The sequence below is a fragment of the Dunckerocampus dactyliophorus genome, chromosome 18 (assembly GCF_027744805.1).
Source record: "Dunckerocampus dactyliophorus isolate RoL2022-P2 chromosome 18, RoL_Ddac_1.1, whole genome shotgun sequence".
Lineage (NCBI taxonomy): Eukaryota > Metazoa > Chordata > Actinopteri > Syngnathiformes > Syngnathidae > Dunckerocampus > Dunckerocampus dactyliophorus.
The window spans coordinates 7,982,739-8,003,888 of NC_072836.1; the positions used below are offsets into that span (position 1 = coordinate 7,982,739).

General features: G+C 41.7%; 1 protein-coding gene across 5 annotated transcripts in view; it reads right to left on the reverse strand.

Annotated features, from left to right (window-relative positions):
* Positions 1-21,150, reverse strand: part of brd4 (bromodomain containing 4) — a 33,784-nt gene that overhangs the window by 8,854 nt on the left and 3,780 nt on the right. For 3 of the 5 annotated variants that reach the window (XM_054759725.1, XM_054759724.1, XM_054759723.1), the window contains exons 1-7: positions 15,057-15,742; positions 2,288-2,681; positions 1,893-2,030; positions 1,670-1,805; positions 1,236-1,576; positions 605-988; positions 390-518 (exon numbers count right to left, since the gene is read on the reverse strand). In XM_054759725.1, the coding sequence (XP_054615700.1) occupies positions 390-518; positions 605-988; positions 1,236-1,576; positions 1,670-1,805; positions 1,893-2,030; positions 2,288-2,681; positions 15,057-15,154 (1,620 nt within the window). In that variant the 5' untranslated portion in view covers positions 15,155-15,742. Of the gene's footprint in view, positions 1-389; positions 519-604; positions 989-1,235; positions 1,577-1,669; positions 1,806-1,892; positions 2,031-2,287; positions 2,682-15,056; positions 15,745-21,150 lie in introns of those variants that run through there. The other 2 variants (XM_054759726.1, XM_054759727.1) reach the window with 2 other exon arrangements.

Here is a 21,150-nt window from a genome sequence, read left to right on the forward strand (position 1 = left end):
TGTTTTTGAAAAAAATACATTTTAAGACAAGATTAATCTTTTAATTGGTTTCCATGCATAAACTTCTCGACCTCAAATATGAGACTCATCTTATTTTATACAGTTTTCTAGGGGGAAAATATCGTCTTATATTCGGCTCAATCCTAGTGTCCACAATCAGTAAAGTTCAGTGCCTTTTTCCCGTGACAAAAAAACAGACAATAACTAATCCAAACAAATACATGTTGGCAAAAACTATGAAAGTTTTGTCAACAAATAAAAATGATACGAAAATGTTGACAGAAACCAATCCCAATCATTTCTAATTTCGTCTGGTAGATGGGCGGGACTAAAACTAAAATATGACTAAACTAAAAACTGCTATCAAAATAAAGAGCTGCAACAATTACCTGTAGCTTGCGTGCCATAGCCACCACCTCATGGTCTGGCGGATTATATTTGTAGCAGTTGGAAAACATTAACCGCACATCAGCAGCAAACTCCTGGGGATCCCGGTATTGCCTGTTCTCCAGCTTGGCCTGTTCATGCAAATCAAGGAAATGAATGGTTTTTCACTATGATTTCTGTATGTTCTATATACCAATATATAACACCTTCAACACACCTTAATGGTGCTTAGGTCCATGGGATGCTTGATGATGTCATGATAATCGTGCAGTCCCAGTGCAGCCACGTCCACAGGCTTGTAGAAGGGCCAGGCGTACGTCGTATGTTTCTTGGACAACATCTCCCTGACCAGACTCAAACAGTATCCCAGCTGATCTTGCGGGATGGGGCTATGGCCGCTACTCGGGCCACTCAGTCCCATCCCCATCGCTACTTGATGCTGCGAGTCCGGTGCCTCCTTCTTGATCATTTTGGTGGGGCGGGTGCTCTCCCGCCGGGGCAGCGTCTTACCCGACTTGGACTCCGCCGGGGAAGACTCATTGAGCTGGTCGTTAGCGGTCGGTGTCGTAGTGTCTGCTTTTCGTTTCTGGCTCTTTCTTTGCTGGATAGCAAGGAAACAACAAAGAAGGGAAGTTTGTTATCATGAAATGTAAAATGACTACATACTGGCCTCTGCCTGAGCACGTGTCCATAACCTGGTTGTTTGTGCAGATGTCTTGTTGTGTGCCTAACCTCTGTTCCTATTTATCTAGCTATGCTAACCTCTCTCTTGCAAAACATATATTGATGTCTGCGAGATTAACCTATTAAATAAAAGTTAATGATTCCCACATGTCAGTCACACTTACTTTGGTCATGGTGATAGGGTTTTGCAGCAGGGGGGCAGTGCTCTGGATGGATGTTGGGGGAAGGGAGGTCTGAGCAGGGGGAGGCACAGAGGTCATCATAGGAACTTGAAGAGTGCAATCCAGTTGGCCCAAGGAGTAGGGTACTCCAAGCTGCGGTGCGTGGCTTGCTAACGTTGGGGGAACGTGGGACGGTAGGGCCTGCATTAAAGGCTGAGGAGGTAGTGAAGGCGGGCCCTGCACCGGTGCTCTGATCTGAGGTGCTGCTGAGAGGTTTGACAGGCCCCGTGTTTGAGGAGTTGTGGACAAAGGATCGATTATAGCCCCTGGTTTCAAGCTGAGACCTGGACAACAGAAGACAGAGAAACATTCAATAGTCTGACAGAGGCGCAGCACATGACAACGCATGATAATGATATGGATTTTAAATCACATACCGGCATCTCTTCGACCTCGGCCCCTGCCCTTCCCTGTCATGACCGGAATCTCAATTTCTTCCTGAGGCATTTCGGCGACCTTTTGGAGAAAAGCCTTCTCAAGAGCTTTAGCCATTAAGACTATGTCATCGGAAGGCTGCAGCAAGAAACAAACACGTACAAGAGTGGAGACTCAGTCAGCCTCTGTACTTGCACCTAAATACCAACAGCTCCGACGTTATACCTTATTGTACATGTAGCAGTTGGTAAACATCTTGTTGAAGTCTTGAATACATTCTTGGGCATTGCAGTAGTAGCTGTTTTCAAGCCTTTTCTTAATTGTTCCCATGTCCATAGGATTTTTTATTATTGTGTAGTAGTCCTGCAAAAGGGTCAACAAAAATTAAATCGACATGTAGGAGAGAAACTTTGTAGTCAGCATTCCTCTTTTGCTTACATCACAAAGAAAAAGGAGGAAGCTCATGACAAAACAATGACTAAATTTGTAAAGGTCTTATAACATCATCATTGCAAATGATGACTGTGTTCAATTGCAAACCACTATAAAAGGGGGCTATAGAAGACTCAGCACAGAGAAAATAATTAAATATAAACACATTTATGCAAAAACAAACTTACAGGCAGATTGAGTTTGACTGCATCCACCGGTGCTTGGAAGGGCCAGGCAAACTGGTGCTTCCACAGGGCCTTCACCACCACCTTGAGCAGGTAGTGCAGCTGATTGGTCTGGCGCTTAGGTCTGTCAGGGTTGCTGTATTCCGGGGGCGCAGGGTTGCTTGCCGTCTGGGGCTGCCCCTGGCTGCCGCTGCTACTGCTGCTGCTGCCCGACATCTGCGCTGCATCCAGGCCGTCCCCCATTCTGACAGGGTTGGGCATGGGCTCTGGCCCCGGAGCAGGGGCTGGAGCGAGGGCAGAGGGAGCGGGGTTGGCAGTACACCAGTTCAATCTTGGCCCCGGCACAGACTCCACTGACAGAGCACCACTGATCCCATTGCACTCTTCGCTGGACTCTCTGGGGGGAAAGAAGAGGGCAGACATTCATTTCCACCCCGTGCCAGTGTTTCAATTTATGCTGCCATTAACACAGTCTGAGACAATTTAATTAACAGACCCATAGTGGGGAAACGCACTTACAAAGCCTTTTGCTGCAAAATGTATTAGTGCACTAGTCACTGCTTGTTTTACGGTAGAGTAGCAGATCTCTGCTTCAATAGGAAGTTGTGGTACAAAATTGTATATACTGTATATACACTCAATAATCCACAAAAGGTACCCAAGGTGAACAGAAGCTCATCAATGTTAAATAATCTTCTTCTATTGAACCCCAATACTTTTGTCCACTGAGATGAAAACTAATGGGGAATTTAATATGGAGTAAAACGCCACATTTGGACGATGAACACTTCCAGATTATGAACAATTCAAAGGCTAATTGCTCATTTTGGACACCCAAGTGATATCCGATATCTACTGGATTTTTAATACACATTTTAAGGCCTGATTCTGATCTGAGGATATCCGATTTTGTGTCACTTGCACAAGTAGTGTAGTGTAAATAAGGCATTGGTGATCCAATTTAGGCCTGAAAATGATTTCTTTATCCACTTGCTCTTGATTGTAGGACTGTATAGCAATGATACACTGAAACCCATCTCCTCAACAAGGCTTTAGGCATACACACTCGTGTGGGTCTGTGACTAACCGCATTCTTGATAAGTCACTTCATGGGAAAAGGGAAGCAGTTTGTGCAAACACATGACCACCGCCTTAGCCTCCTACAGGCATTCAAACAGAGTGGAGAATCTGACTAACTATCTGAGGTCATGCATGATGCCAAGATATAATACCTAATGCACAAAAGGACCACGGTCAAACCAGCTTTCGTCAATGCCACGATAAGGATACTTGGTGCAATATACTTCCAAGGGTTAGAAAATACAGCTTAGGGGTGCATCTCAGGTATGCAGCAAACATACAACTAGAAATCCAATGCATCCTGGTATAGTCACTCATCAAAGTGCAGGAGCAGGGGCCAAAAGTCAAACGGCAAGGCGAGTAGTGTTCAGCATAGATTACATATCCAGGCGCATCTCAGGGATTTTTCGAGTGGTCTTGTATATTAAGGTTCCTTTGGAGCGCTCAAGTTGGAGAAAAGAAAGGCTCTGAGGTGATTACAATCACAAAAACACAGGCTTTATATGCAAAATAGGTTCTGGACCACAAATCACTCCACAGACTTTACGGTTCACTGCTGTTACCACCTTTGAATTGTTGTGCAAAGATATGAGAACATACAGTAATTCTAAAAGCACACTTCATTCATTAACTACGTATATGGTAGATGTTATATGATACCAGTTATAAGGTAGAGATCATCTATTCCTAAAATCAGAAGGCGGGAATCAAATTTAACACGTGTGACTGCACAACACTGAAAAAGCATTTTTAGCATATCAATATGTGGAGTAAAATTGCACAACAGATTTGTTTTTGCAGGACTAAATTTGACATCTATTAGGGCTCCCTGATTCTGCAAAAAATGTCAAACACAATTTTCTTGCTCAGAATTGAAATTGTGATTCTCTGGGTTGTTTCTCCCCCCCCCCCCTCCCCTCCACATGTGCACACACATACACCATGTTCAGGAAATAAATCACACTTTTAAAATTATTATTATTATTGTAATTATTATGCGATCCCACATCGCCTTGTTTTGTGTTTTCCTACCATTCTTCACGGGAGGTCCCAGAAGGACAGTTGACGAGGGACTTTCTTGATACAAATTAACAGAAATACAGCAAATAATCCATAAAGTAAAAAACAAAGCACGTTCGCTCACTCAACAGTGCAATCATGCACATAATAAAAGACAAGTCAAAAGAAAAGTCAATTAAGTCATGTAATCGCTCCTTCTGCGACTGTCAGTGGGTAGAAACACGGGAGCGGACTCAATTGGCCCCAAGGACAGGAAGAGTGAGGAGGGAGCGTCGGCTGTCATGCAGACGCCAGGGCGGTGCGAGTCCCTGTATAAAATGGCTGCGTTTGTTTGTGACGTTGATTAAAATATTTTTATATTGTTGTCATTTAGAAATTAAAACCACACCAAATGAATACATAGTGCAATTTTTTTTCAATTTTCTGTAGGGAATACAGGAAGTGACTAGACCATCAGAACTCCACTTCATGCTCCTCCTTTTCAGACATGTTGGATTGTGCATGTAGAGCAACTTTATTTAGCAGGTTCGAAACAAATATAAAGTATACCATAACCATTAAAACAGTTCACTTTAGGAAAGCCTATACAAGGACAAAGTAAAAAACTAGAGCCACAACACAGCACTGCCTGGTATCCAGCCGCACCGCATTACGACGTCTTATCCTACAAATAAATATTGCCAGATGGCACACAACCAATCATTAACATCAGCACCCTCACAGTGACGTTCACTCACAATCAAGCATCACAATGACAATTCTGGGAGTATGAACTACACCTCTTGCTGGGTTCAAGCATCTGTTGCAGGCACAGATCCAAACAAACTCTGAAAATGGCTCACAATAGCTTTCCACATTGTCACCCTTCATGTCTATTTGAGTGTGTGGGCATCAGTTGGCGTCTTGTGCAACTGAATACTTTTGATACAGCCCATGGAAACACATGGAAAGCTCAAGTTCCACTCATCAAGTTTCTGACACGCATTGTTCATGTCATGTCACACACCTCTTGTAGCATATGGTTAGTAAGTTATTACATTTCATGTTTTTTTAAGCAACAGGCAAAGACGGTGTTTCATTCCGTATTCAAACATAGGAAGCTGCACATGATATGTAAATAGAAAGTTGAATAGCAGTTCTAATAATCTCTTGGTCTAATTTATAACCTAGTTGCAACAATGACAGTGGTGGTGTGCAATTACAGAACAAAAAAGACAACAGCCCAATATTTTGATAAACTTTGCTAGTCATTCAGAAGAGGGCTACTCAACTACATAATGAAGAGGGCCACAATTTCAAAAGTAAGGCTTCAAGGGCCGGACATGCAGTGTCTCATGATGCTCCCTTGACACGACATTTTGAATGTTTTTATTGTATATGACTTTCAAACAAAGCAGCCCACAAACACTGAACTCCGTGTTTTAAGCAATCATCCACATGGCAACGACGTTCTGGGTGCCCTGAAACGGCTTCTGGAGTGGGCAAATCTGACAAGCAAAAGACGTTGGCACCCTCACGTGACCAGAAGTGACCAGTTGTGTACTGCTCCTGAAAAGCCAACAGAATATTAGATTATTTTAACTGGCATGAATTCCCAGTCGTCATTCTCCTGATATTTTTTTTTTTTTTACTTCCACTCCAAAGTGACTGTCAGAAGTAATTCTATTTTGTCAGGCCCAACAAGCAGAAGATGGCGGCTAGCTAGGCATGAGCTGGTTACCGGTTTCAAGGTATATCTTGGTATGAAAAAGTCACGGTTTCAAAACTGCTAAAATAGTCTGCATTATGAGAGAAAGTGAAAGCGGCCACTATGTGGAAATACTTTGTCATGTCGTGTGTTATTCCTCGCAGTTGGAACTGGGCTTCGATGTGCTGAAACCACGGGCATGAGCTGGGTTACCAAAAGTTAGCAACTTAACTGTCTACCTACCTAGCTACCTCATTAGCATCACGCGGCACTGGTGTGACAATGCGTGTGCCCTCAGTTTTGCATCCCGTAGCATGTGGATTTAGTGTGTATTTCACATGGCTTCAGAGCTATCAAACTAATGTGTAAGCAGCACATAACACTAAAAGTACATTTGACATGTTAACGTGAACATCATAACCTAATAGGTTGCAAATGTCATCGTTTAATCCCTTGTTGTGTAAACAAACATGTTGCAGCTTCTAATGTATAGTAAATGACAAAATACACTAATATAGCATTAAGTGACAACCTTGTACTCACATGAAAGATTCCTTCAAAGGGATGCATATTTAGAGCATTTACTCCATTTACAACAGGTTTCCTTGTTATACGCATGTGCAGTAGCGCGAGGTGGCAAAACTCGGAGGCACACGTCGTCATTCAGCGCTGTTGTCATCATTGGTCGACATATTACTCACGTCGAGGGTCGCCAAATGTTGAGATGTGATTCAGAACAAGACAAGCCGAGCATAAGTGGTATAAACTCTCCAGTGAACAACAAGCAACAACCACGTAGCAACAGTTGCTAACAACAATCACGTGACCTGGAAATGGGAGTGAAATTCTCGGCAAAGACACAAACCAACTATTCCGAAATATTTGTGGACAAGTTGTGACCTGCATAGCTGCCATACTATGACATAATAACGTAACATTACAAGTTTTTGTTATTATTTTTGCTTTTATTATTTATGCTGTGACCATTTTTGAGCCACTAATTGAGCCAGTGATTGCATTTATTTGCAATTTACCTTGTTTTTTTAGTTAGAAAATATGTATGGTTTTGTGACATGAGTCGCGGGATTAGCCCTCGTGGACTGCAATAAGAACCGCATGTTATTTATGATTCATTTAGAAATAATGTTATTCTGTTATTTATTTGAAACCACTTCCATCATGTTTTATTGTATTGTTTAAAGACGAGCTGGGAGCAAAAATAAATGTGGGTGTTGTCCTTATTTCACTCAGAACTTGCACGACGTCAGCGGGAATCGTAAGACACTTGTTTGCATTAACAAGGGGTAAAACACAACATGGTGTAAACACACTTATACAGCCTGAGCCGCACTTGCATGCTCTGCTAAACTAAGCTAATCCCGCTGCCTTCAATTCACTCCCCGTAAGAGAGGAGTTTTACGTTTTTTCCACCAACTATTGCCGGTGTTTCAGGTTGCTGTTTCAACATGTTTTGTTCGGGAGGGAGCAGGCTAGTGTTTGTGATAAGATTCCACCATGATTGAGCGGTCTGCCAGTGAAATAATTCCACACACAAACGTTCCTTCTCCTTACGTTGACAGCATTTCACTCACATTATGTCAATTTATGTGAGATTCTGCGTTGTAGCAGTAGATTCTGCTTTTATTAGCCAACCCCATGATTCCGTTAACGTGGAAGTGGCACAGAGCAAAAACACTTCATGGTCTGCAAACTAAAACAACTCTCGCCAACTCACCAATGCGCCACATAAATAAAAACACGATGTCATCCTTTGAGATGAGACTGAACATTTTCCCCATCTGTGTTCAGTAATCTAAATGTCATAAGAGTGCGGACAAAAAGGACAAAACGTTGAATGAAAGTAATGTTTTGCTAGTTGCCAAAGTAAGACATGACAGCGATCACTTTTAATAATAAGCCAAAGTATTAATACTCCACAGAAAGTGACGAGCAAAGAAAGGGGAAAAAGGCAGACACTCATACACAAGCACATCTTTCCAGGAGAACCAACTTAATTTTTTTAAACACGACTCACACCGATACAAACAGTATTGTCCCATTCAATATCTCGTCAGAAAATATCGCGGTGTATCGTAAAAACTTGATGTACCACACCGGCCCTACTAGCATGCCCCATCAGAGGCGAGTCTCTGCTTGCCCAGCAGCTGGGCTGAAATAGTTGGCAAAGGCAGTGACCGAAGAGTATATCTGTGTGCCATTGTGAGAATGATTCACTTCAAGAAAATGTTCCTGTGCTGCCACACTATGTGTATGTGACAGTTTGAGCTAAATTCATGCAATGATTTATTCTTCCGTTGTCTGTGCGAGGCTGTGAGCTTTATTCAGATTCACAATATAATAAAACTTGTTGGGGTTCCCCAGATATAGACTGTTTCAGGTTGGCATGCTAAGTGCTTTTAAATGATGACCCGTTTGGATAGTCAAAGCTGTTGGCAGATTGTCTTACATAAGCGTATGCAAGTTTGTTTGTTATGAAAACCCTTTTAAAGTGACGGAATCCAAACAGGAAATGTCAGTTTTTCATTGGCACTCAACAGCCCATATACTTCAAATAAAAAAACAGCGTTCACTAACACAAACTGGCAAACCACTAGCAGACAGTCAGCCAGCCATTCATACACTAATGAAGAAGCATAGCATTGTGGCATTTCTTCCCTTGCACATACGGTATAACCCAAATATTGGCCCGGGGATGTGTACATTCTGGCTTAAGATGTCACTGCTATGTCCGAGTGATCTGAACTGAAGTCAAACATCTCTGAGATATTTTCAACATTCTAACTGGAAAAAATGTTTTTATAAAAGGAAAAACATACATTAACTAAATGTATAATACAGTCATTTATCAGAAAATATTACAGCAGGTTTTAAGCATCCAGCATTTGGATGGTAGTACTATTCTATTTTTTATGCGAGTACTGTAGCAACATTTCCTCTACCACTTTCAGACAAGTTATTTTTATTTTAATACTGCGCCAGAGGACAACATACGTCATTTGAGGATAAATATCTGGCAGAACAGGTCTATATACCGTATGCTTTTATCAAACTGTGCTTGTGGGTTTGGTCGGCTTAAGTCGACGAAATTAGTCTGAGACAATTTTTTTTGTTGACGTGTCATTTTATTGTTGTCCAGCCATTCCAACATCAGGAAGCTGTACTGTGTAACAAGGTTGTGATGAAGGTAAACAAATGAGGGCTCTCAATCATGCCCTAAGTTAGTCTAGTAAGTCAGGCCTCGGTCCAGTTCACTTCTACCTGTAGCTTCTGATGCACGAAGAGTAAAATGACCAAGGCCTGATAAACGAATGTCACAGAGCAGTGATTAAGTTTGTGGTAAAATGCTTGCACCCATTGGCCACAGTAAATGCCCCTTACATTCTCTAGGTGAATGTGTTGAAGTGGCAATGTGTGTCATTTCGACGGTGCGCCTGAAAAGTGTGAAGACGACATTGCGCACTGTTTGCGCTGTTTAGCAATAAGTTTCGCACCTGGCACGCAATTCCTGACAAAAATGGTGCACATTGGCACAAAATGCCACTCTCCTGTGTACACCCATGGGTGTACACTGTCACCACCACTTCCCGCATTTGGTACCACTTTGTCCCACCTGACGCCACGCTAATTGCGGGCATCACAATTCATATATTTGCAAGGGACCTAAGATGTTGAACCCCAGAAAAGAAGCTCTCGTTACAGAAAAGAAAATGTGCCTATATTATTTTGCAGCTGCAGTACTAGGGGTGTAACAATACGTGTATCTGTATCGAACAGTTCAATACACATGCGTAGCGAACCGTGACCCCTGAATCAAACAATACGCAGTTTCATATTTATTTTATCAACTTCTGACACCGCTCTGTGCTGAAAGCTCAGTGTATCTGCGATCAACTACTCTGGCTTAGGTTGCACTGTCAAGCACAGAGCCACTGAGCTCTGCCTCCCACATTCATACCATGCTGAAAATGTTGAAAAATGAGAAAAATGTTGGCAATTTCAATAAAATTAAAATTAAAAAAGGCCATTTATTTTTTATATCAAAAAAATACCGAACTGTAACACAAATGTATCGAACCGAACCGTGAATTTTGTGCATCGTTGCACCCCTATCCAGTACTATTATTTGGCAAAGACCAGGAGAGAATTCAGAAAGACACACCGTGCAGAGACATACTCAAGCCGGTGTGACAAAGGAGGCCTAGACTAATCAACCGTGCAGAAGCACCAAAGTGAGGGGCAATCGTGAAGTCCACTTCCTGCTGCTTGCATGTCCTACACTGCCCTAAGCTCTGGAATAACAGTTGACCTTTGACCTGGACATACATCACTGCAGACTGCTCTGGAATGTTCAGACGAGCGAAAGAGGCTTGGGTTACTATTGCGGGTGTGGGTGGGGGGCAGCTCACACCAGGAAATGTGTTCTTAAGGAGGAAAGAACACCACAGCAAGATGTCCCATCTCCTATGAAAGCAAATATGAATCATTGATTTAAGACGGGTAGGGTCAAGTTCAGGTAAGGCTGTCGGCCCGGGCAGTTTCCACTTGAAGCATCTTTTAGGCGAAGCATCTTGCGCCTAAAAGTAAATGACTAAATAATTTATGGCAGCAAGGCTAGGAGCACCCCTCCCCTGCTTATTCACAAAGCCTTTTCCAGCAGCCAACCTTAACCCTTATCACAGCTCAGCAATTTGTACTAATCGTAGCATGTCTGCCGATAACACAGATGTGCTCATCAAATAAGAGCAAGTTGTACTGTGTAACAAGGCTGTAATGAATGTAAACAAATGAGGGCTCTCAATCATCTCTTAAGTAGGTCAATGATGTGAATACAGGTAATGGTCATCACGAGGATAGGATGATGGGTGATTAATCATTGTGTGCGCATGGATGGAATCTACATTTGCATTCAGTCCGCCACCTCAGGATTTTTCAGGCCCTTTTTGAGATTGTCTTAAATCTCTGATTTCACAGGAGCTTTTTTTTTTTGTTTGTTTTTTTAATTGTGATGAGAGTTGCTTTTTAGGTGTTTGTTGTAATAAAACAGCATGAGAACATGGTATTTGCCATACACAGTTGACATTCCCTCCTGTGTGTAATTATACTCGGGACATTTGTTGAAGAAATATAAACATCTTACCAAACCCTACTTTGCCTCACCTGAATTCCAAAAGCAAAATCATTAAAACCAATTCAAAATGTCATCTCAGCCTGGACATGTAAAAAAAAAACTCACAGGAAATTTCAGCATCATTTATGCTGAAGACGCCTAAACAATGCAAATACTCTGAAGGGACATTTGCTATATAAGCCGCGTCACACTTGTGCAATGCAGGGACGCCTTCCTTTAATTACAAAGTTGATGACCGTGTTTCAGCGCTATCCAGGGACAACCATTGGCTGAAACATGCAGGGAAGTGATTGCAACATGGCAAAATCTTTGCATTGGTGAACGTCTTTATCAGCGGTGCTCACACTTTTTCAGCCTTGGAGCTACTTTTAAAATGATAAAGTACAAAGATCTACCTCCTACTAAAAATATAGAAAATATATATTTTTATATATTTAAATAAATATATTTATATATATATTTTTCAAAGTCAGCTGGGATAGGCTCCAGCATACTCCACGACCCTAATGAGGAGAAGCGATATAGAAAATGGATGGATGGATAATATATATTGCATCTAAAAATAATACATAAAATAATTATATATATAAAATATAACCAGGGAAATTCTAAATTACTATACTAAATACTTATTAGTATTTCACATCCACAGTTTCAAAATTTACCGGTAATCAGAGTAGCTGATATCATTCACAATTCCATTCAATATGGCAATAAAGATAATTACACATAATTCGTCAATAATTGTGTACATAACCTGAGTACCGGAAATATGTCCGTCAAAATAGCTATGTAGTGAAGAAATGAAAATGACGATGCAAAAGACAATGTAGCCCAAGTCAAGGCAACATATTAAAAAGGTTTCAGCAACGCACATTTTTCCAATTCATCATGAAATAATAGTTTAAGAAACGGAAGTGTAGAAAAACACGATTTCTATAGTGGCGTTCATGACGCGATGCAAAGCCCTAAAAAATTCACTTTTTTCTACATAACTAGCCGCTACAAGTGAATGGATAACTTTTGTTCTAGATATAGGCATCTTACCGCTGCGTTACTTTATCCATAATCGGAATGCTAAAGACGAAAGTTGCATCTCTGTGTGCAGTTTGAGACGTGACCTTCACCATTGCCGCAGGGGGAGGAAGAGCGAATCAGGAGGGGAGCTTGATGACAGCTGAATGATGTCATATGAAATCTATAAAGTGACGCTTATGCGATCGACCGATAGCTCACCATCGACGTAATGGGCACCCCAGATCTATGTTGATTAGAGACTGCGGACGACTGTATATCTTCATTTAAGGATTAAAAAAAAAGTGGTGGGGGAAAAGGAGCGCAAGCAGAAAACATAGCTGAACTCGAGTAAATATTCATATTTTCGCTCATTACCCAACAACCAATGGTAACTGTCTTCTCTAACTACCATGTTTCTATCCTTAGCTACTAGAAGGCCTCTGTCATGGCATCATATACTGTACACCTTAAAATGTCATCAGTCATGCACAATTATTTATTACTAATTCAATATTTACTGTAGACCAGAAACCACCACATAACAGCTTCATCATTATCATCATATGTTGAGAGCCCTGTTCTGTGGAGAAATTTTAGAAGCAAAAAAAAAAAAAAAAAAGAAGATGGGACAGTACAAAACAGTATAAATTCAGTGTCCAAGTTTATGAGCGCAGGTGTATCTTCCAGCACTATTAAAGCTACTGTGACAAAAAGAAAGGAATGGTGAGCCATTTGTGTTTTATGTTGCTGGCAACATTATAAATTGTACTTTACTTACAGAACAGATCGCCATAGTGTGGTCATTTGTCATTAAATAAGGCATCATGTCTGAATTGAACAGTTATGAGAATACTAAGAGTTGAAGCAAACAATCTTTGGTGGGCTTCTAAACATCAGCTGGCGAGAGCTAATGGAAGCTCACAAGTTGGAGACCCCTGTCATAGCGTCACTATCTCAAAGCTGGATAGACTACGTGTTCTATGTTATACAACTTACACACAACTAGTGTTTTGAACACAAGATATAATTCTAATAGCAAAAGAGCAAGCTTGTTATGTGACACTAAAAAAGTAAGTTGGTACCCCATGAACATCCTAGCCATACAAAAACGAGCTCAGAAAAAGCCTTAAAAAAAAAGAAGTCACATTTGGAGTCCAAAGACCAGAGGCTAGGTGGAAAACTAGCGAGCGTGCTGCGGCCACTATTTTTCAATCTCATGGTAATGAGGGACAAAGTGAGTCCCTTTGTCAAGTCAATATGGCATGTGTACCTTAATCTGGTCGCACATGCGCATGTAGATGAAAAATGTACTCTTAATGTCTCAAACTTTTGTTTGAAAATGTCACCATACAGGGGCTGTCCACACTGTCCACATTTTCAGGTCAAAAAGGCAAAGTATTTTATCATTTCAGCCTTTGATCCACACGAAAACTGCGTTCTGGGTGGCCTGAAATGGTATTTTTTGAAAACGGCTTCCAGAGTGGGAAGAAATCTGAGAATTCAATGTGAGAATTCTTGTCGTTTCCGTTTAGACAAGCAACCCACTTCTTTCTGAAAACGATGATGTCACTGACCCGTCGTTATCACATCACCAGAAGTGAACTTGGACGACAAGCCAACATAATATCTGAATATTTCCCTTGGCATGACTCACCTCATTCGACATTCTCCTGATATTTTGCTGTCTCAAACTCCAAAATGAATGTAATTCCACTTCGTCGTAAGTCTAGACAAGCTTTAGAAAGCAGAAGATGACAGACTTATGCACATGAGTTTTATTTTTCTGTAGTTTGGTGTGTCATGTGGTTCCGTCTGTGTACCTTATGCACTACATCATTTTCACAGAGTGAACCGTTCCCGTCTGGATGCAACTATTTACTACTTTTTTCTTTCTTTCTTCTTCTTTTTTTTTTAAGGGAAGCAACATTTGCTCACTCCCAGAAATTTCAGCTGCTTCGCTGCCTGACAGGTTCATTTTGTTTTTGTATGCGAATGAAGCCCCACTAATGGCAGGTTTCGCCAACAACGGTTAACCTTAAAACAAAGTCAAAACTTTACCTTAGGCTTGTTTTTCACCTGCCTGATTTGGCAGTAAATAACACGAGAATGATTGTTCCAATCACATTATGTTTCTGCCAATCATGCCTAATAAACATTATCGACTATAATGTAACCCACTGTATGATAGAGTTTCATAGAAGATCATTGGAAGCTCTTTCAAAAGGTTAAAACTGTTTAGAGTGCAACTATGTAAATAAAACCTTAACTGGACAGTGTCCAATAACTAAAAACTAAAGGAGTTCCCCTCATGGATATTATAAGCGTTTACTGTGAGAACAAGTCAGCGCACGATGACGCCAAGTGACTCAAATAGGCTAACCATGACTCAAGAACAGACACCAACAGAAAAGCCAGCTCTTTCACGTTTAACTTCCAGCTGGCCGGGATATGCAAGCCAACTCTATGAATCAGCCGACACACAACCCCCTTCTTCCTCTGTAGTCCCCCTTCCCCCACACCCCCCCCTTCTCTCACGCCGGGAGGTAGGTTCATGGCTTCTGGCAGAAATCTGGATAACAATACTGTCCTCAACATTCAAAAGTACAACCAACAACTAGGCGGTGGGGGTTAAATGGTTATGTCTGGCCATGTAAAACAAAACAAAAAACAACAGAGATAGCGCTAACCACATGACAGTCCCAAGAACCATAACTTCAGGCTGTTTCTCAGCTTATTAACTGACACACATTGTGTGGAACTGATGGTATTAAAAAACTTGGTGGCACTGTTTAGATAAAAGGAAAAGTTCACTGTATTACCTTTTCACTGAGACTGAATGCGCAATCTTTTCCAGAAGGGCATCCAGTTTTTGGAAATCCAGCAAATCATTGGACTTGGCATGCATCTTGTAATCCATTTAAATAAACTCCACGACACTGAGACAAGCCACAATCCCAAAAGGAGGTTAAAAAAAGATATAGGAAAGTTTGTGTTTCCTTTTCCGTCATCCAGGGCACAGATTTAAGCCCGAGGCTCTGGTGTGTATCCTAAAATCCCACAGAACATGACGAGTAAATCCATTGCGTAGTCCTAGTGGAGTTTGAGGGGGCGGTTGTTCCAGGAAAAGAAAAGAAACAGCCCGGGACGGGAAGAGCGGGTTCGGGAGAGGAGGCGGAGAGGCCACGGAAGCCTGCAGCCTGGCAGGCTGTGTTAGCTGTGTGAACCGGTCTTCTCTCTACCCCATCCCCCTCTCAGTAGTACAACGGCCCAGTTGCCAAAGGCTCTTCGCTCCATTGTGTCTTCTTCTGGGCCTCCCCAACTTAAAATTAAATCCAGCAGCCAGAGTGGAAGGTACGCCAGGCAAGCACAAGGGAGAGGGGGATCCCGGAGCAAATCCAGGAGGACTTTGATCCCCTGGGCTGGCGCTCTCTCAAGCACAGGCACACCGGCGTGTAGTTTCTCAAGAGTGAAAATGGCTCTGCTGCTTCCTCATTCAGCAGAGACTCAGCCCACACACACACCCCTCCCCTTCCTGGCTCTCCTACTGCTTGCTCATTCACCCCTCCCCTCATTCCCCATCAATAGCTGGAGGTCCTTGCTCTCTCGCTCGCTCTCTCTCTCACACACACCTTTAACACCCCCACCCCTTCCTGTGTTGATTCTGTCCATTTCATCATGCTCCACCTCTACTCACCCTCTTACTTTGGGTGATCTTGGTTTCCCCTCAGCAACTTAAACCCATCCTTTACCCCACAGGTGTTCAAACCTTTTCCACTGAGGGCTGCATATAGCAAAATACTTTGATATTGATCACATTTCATCCTTTTCGTTCAACAGACAGAGCCCAGTACAGGTGGCAGTGTGGTTGTGCTTGTGTTTCTATGGCCGGTGCTCCGGAACGTTTGTAACGATATACACATGCTATACATCGACGTAACCAGAGGAATGTCAACTAAAAGCTCAACAAAACCAATTTGAGAAAAACAGAAGACATGTCAAACCACAACCACTTAAATGGGCAAGTGTCAAAAACAAGCAAGCAGTCCAAGCACACCAGCATATGTCATGGATAATTTCCTAAAACAAAACACTTATGCGACAAATTTTTGAACGCTAACATTAAGCCCTGCCAACGGTACAACTATCATTCCTCTACCGCTAAAACTCATTGAACAATATGGCTGGGAGAGTTAATCCATCTTGAGACACCTTCTAAGGGGAGAACAGTTTGGACAATTCCAAGGTAACTGCCAGTGGGCCTAAAAAGTAAGTAATTTTTTTTTTTTTATTAATAAGAGGAGGGCAACGTGATTTTTTTTCCCCTTGAGGCCCAGAATTCCTGGTTGCGCCCCTGCTACAAGCCCCATGCTTGTCATTTGAATTATTGGCTATTTTGGAGATGCCATGGTTATGTAATCAAGGATTTGAGGATGCCCGCTGATGTATTGGAAGTTCAGTGTGAATATAGGACAGGAGCCCTCGCTGCAGGAGGCACATTTATCCATCGACACAGCTCGTCTCTTTTAGCAACAGTCAAGAGACCTTCTTAACACACACAACACACTTCCGCTCTTAAAAATAAGACCGCTGTGAAATTAAACTCATTTTCTAATCACATCTTTGATTCATTTTGTCCAGCCATATATTATGTACAGTATACTGATGCTTTCACTTCTCAATTCAGCTCATTCAATCCAACACTTACAAGATGCCACTAAAATCACGCTGTCCCTTAAGATGATAGAAGTCTAGAGAATCATATCGTCAGCTGATTATCACGATGTATATCGTATTGTGAACTAAATATCGTGTATCGTGAGATTGATATGTCATGAAGTTTCGTGGTTCCAATGCACTCCCATATGTAACTTAGAAAGTTGGTTTCGACCTAAGCAGTTTGGTTTGTAAATACCAGACTTACATGTGCACGTCAGAAGATGATGTAGTCATGCATTGTTTGTTAGTCACGGTGTGCTATTACATAAATCAGCTTTCTGAGGAGATACTCAAAAACTTACCAAATTGTGTGTGCGTGCAAACATATCCCAGCAAACATTGTTCATATGTTCATTATGACCGGACACACAAAAATCAGCTCATCATACAGCATACTGTACCCGTAAGGCAAACAGGTGGTCAGCCGCTTTGGGAGGGGAATTGGACTACTTCCAGTTTTTAATTTTTTGTGTGCGTAATCTTCTAATGTGGGCTCTGTTTAATTGGGTGAGGACAAATTTTTCAGAAGCAATTTTTATAAACAAAAATGGAACAACCAAAACAACACAAACGGTAATTAGTGTGCTCCACCTTCGTAATTACAGCAATTATTAGTATTCACTATGTTGTTAAAGACGGTTGCAGATTGCACTCATGCAGTTATAAAACGGGTCTTGATGTAACCCTGAAGGGAGTAAGTACGGATGGAGGTACTACTGAGCACAATCACTGCATGGCTAAGGTTTTGATATTTTTAATGGTTAAAATCCCCACAAACGGCTACTTTCTGATTTGATCACCTATTAGCCTTTATTTAACAGGGTAATCCCAGTGAGGTTCTGTTTCAAGGGAGACCTGGCCAAGACAGTAGCAGTACAAAGTTCTGAACAAGAACAATAAAAGACAAAATGCATTTAGCAAACCCTCATTATATTATATTCAAGGCAATCCAACTTATGGAGTCAAACTTTGGAGTTTAATAACAGCGGATTTGTCAGAAGAATACTGTAATTTCTCAGGCAGGACCGTAGGAGTGCATGTTTTCGCCAATTTTCACCTGCAGCAGTTCAGGAGCAGATGCGTTATTTACACAAACATACCTGTCCTACTTTTTTCACATGACAATACAGTGAAACTTCAGTTTAATCATTAATCCATTCCAGAAGGTCAGATGAAAAACAAAACGTACAAAGAACAAATATTTTGTAGCTGTCCTAATTTTTTTTTTTTAAAGCACAGATTCCTCTGACACTCAGAAATACGTAGTGCGCTTGAACACCTCTGCGGTGCACAGCGCAATGCTTGAAGGAAGGAGACAGATACAGTTAGTTCTTGATTGTTCTGTGAGCGTTCTATGAACAAACGAACCACCCACACACAAAGATTATTAAAGGATTCCCTGGCTGGAATCTGTCGATAGTGTCCCAACTTGAAAAGAACCACTATCCATTCTTCACAGAGACTAAGTCACCAACACATAGATGCTTTGTTGGGCACTGTTTGGCCGTACAAAATCAGACATATGAGTGGCAATAATTTTCATTGAAAACCAGGCCGCACAAAAACTGAGGTTCCACTGTACATTCACTAGGACTGTCACAATAAATTTCGCTGGTCGATAATTGTGCTACAAATTATCATCGGTATTCGATTTTATCAGCATTTTTTTTAGACCATCTTTTAAAATTAATTATATGGCATAATACCCGCCGATGTGTCTGGCTCGCCGCTTCCCTCAGCTCACTGTGATCGGCTTTACCTTTGATTTTTGTTTTGTTTTGTGTTGGGTTTTTTAGGAACTTTCTCCAGAGATGGTGCGGTTCCCACCTAATGTTCCGCGGGACTAGCGGCGTAAAATGGTTGTGTTTCGCTTTTTCCTCGTCACTACTTTCAAACAAATGCGCTCACCTTGTTTATTCTGTTTAAAACCGAAATATTCCCACACTGGGGCTGTTGTGGTCGCCTAAGAACCATCGCTTCTGTGCATGCAATCATGTTACCATATGCTTTCTTACATAGCTAGTTTGTTGCCAGCCCCCTGGGTCCGCTGACTAGTAGCCCCGCCTCCACAATGAGGCTGAATGAGAGGACAGGAGAGTTCTCTCTCTCCGTTCATTCCACTATAGAAACAATGCACACAGTCCAGACGGATGCAGAGTCAACCCTCTTGTCATCTAGCCTGTGTGGTAGAGAGCAACGAGCAGCTGAAACACATACATGCACATATCAATTTATCAAGGGCTCATAATTAGACCAGCTTTTTTTTATCGTTTGATTAATCGATTTATCTATTATCGTTACAGGCCTAACATGAACCAATCAGGCAGTTGAGAAATATGAACAGAGAAAACAAAACAAGAATGTTTTTTTTCCACAATACATTAGTACATTATGAAAATGCTGCTGCTACCTGTAAATGTGTATGGTTTTAAAAAATGTCTGCATGTCAACAGGCCGTAAGTGAAATCAGGTGACATACTGTATGTCTGATATTCCATATGAAAACACGTAGCAGCTCCTCCAATCAAGAGGCCAGCTTGGTCTGCATCAACTAGCTTGACTGTCCACGTGCCATATGCACTACTCCCTGAGACAATGCAACAGCTGCCACAACGACTATAGCCATGCAGAGGAGGCCATGTAACAAGAGGGGGGGGGGAATTGTATTCAAGACACAAGCAACAAGAAAATGATAGGAAAGGAAAAGGGCTTTCACGTGGACTGGGGGTTGGGTAGGAGACTGATGAAACGCAGCACATGAAGATGAGAAGGAGCCAGGAAGCGTGAGGGAGCCGCCATTAATCATAGGAGCACTGAAGGGGCCAAAAGCGAAAGGGGATTTGACAACTCGCCATATAATAGTATAGACTTCCTCATGTGAATGCACCTTAAATGCACTTTTAATGTGGCTTGTATGAAAACAAACATTATTGCATTATTTCAAGGGCCAGGTCTTGACCACGTACCTTTTGATTCATTAAATAGCGTAGAGAACCACATGGTTACTTATGTATAACACGGTGAACGTCAACACAAAACGCTAGTGCCGCGACATGAGCAAGTGCTGACATGGCAGAGAGCCGATTCCGGTGCATGTTTTTTTAAAATGAAACATTTTTATGATATTTTAGGTTGTTTTCAAACTAACTGCGGTCAATGTGTGTGTAAATAATAAGCTATATGTCTCTATATGGCATATGCAGTATAGACATTTGGACAATACATTACTTAACATTGTTTCCAAGTTAATCTTAGTATGGTGTGGCTGCTTTTATTTTGTAGTGGCGGGCCGCCACTAGGAATTACATGTAGCGGAAACCCTGAAATCCTCACGATTCAGCATTTGAGCTCCAGCAAATCTGCAGATTTCTGGTAAAAAAAACCTCACTAGGAAAGCATAAAATGTACAGCTAATACAGAATACAGTACAGCATACATGTACGAAGTAACAGTGTGACATCAGTGCAAGAGGGTGGAGCTCTGTGTGGCAGCAGAAGCACTAAGTAGGGGTGTCCCGATCCGATATTGATTCAGACTCCACGGCAGCACTTCTATTCAGCATGCAGAACCCACGAAATCACAACAACAGCGTGTGCTAGAGTGATTAGCAAGGAGTAGGAGTCACATCAGCCGTGTGGCTGTTTTGCTACAGCTGAGTGCAAAATTTGTCATGTGCAAGTTTCCCGCGGTGGCGCGAAACTAGGGAAGTTTAATATGACCTATCTCACTGCGCACTTGTAGAAGGATTTTTGCAACACCACGGCTTCCTGAAACATCCACCGCTGTTTGACACATTTGCAAAACGTGAGGTCCTCCTATGGGACGGCAAAAAGTCATTGGCTGTAAGAGAAAAGAGCCAGCCGCTGTCGGTGCTGAGTTATGTCGTGTTTAAATGCTTCATAGAGCATGTCGAGCCTTGCTCCATGATGCCTGTTGTCGATAAAACTATATAAGAAATGCATCAAGAAGTAAATGGGTAAATTTGTGTCATACCTACTCTTGCTGACTATTATTCTCTTCTTGGGTAATATCTCTTGATCGAGCCTTTCCTAACATTCCACGATACTAAACAAGTAATAAAAGTATGCATGATCTTTGCTGATATCGGATCGATATCGGACCATGTTCAAGGTTGCAATATCGAAATCAGATCGTAAGTAAAAAGGTTGTATCGGGACACTCCTACTACAGTACTGA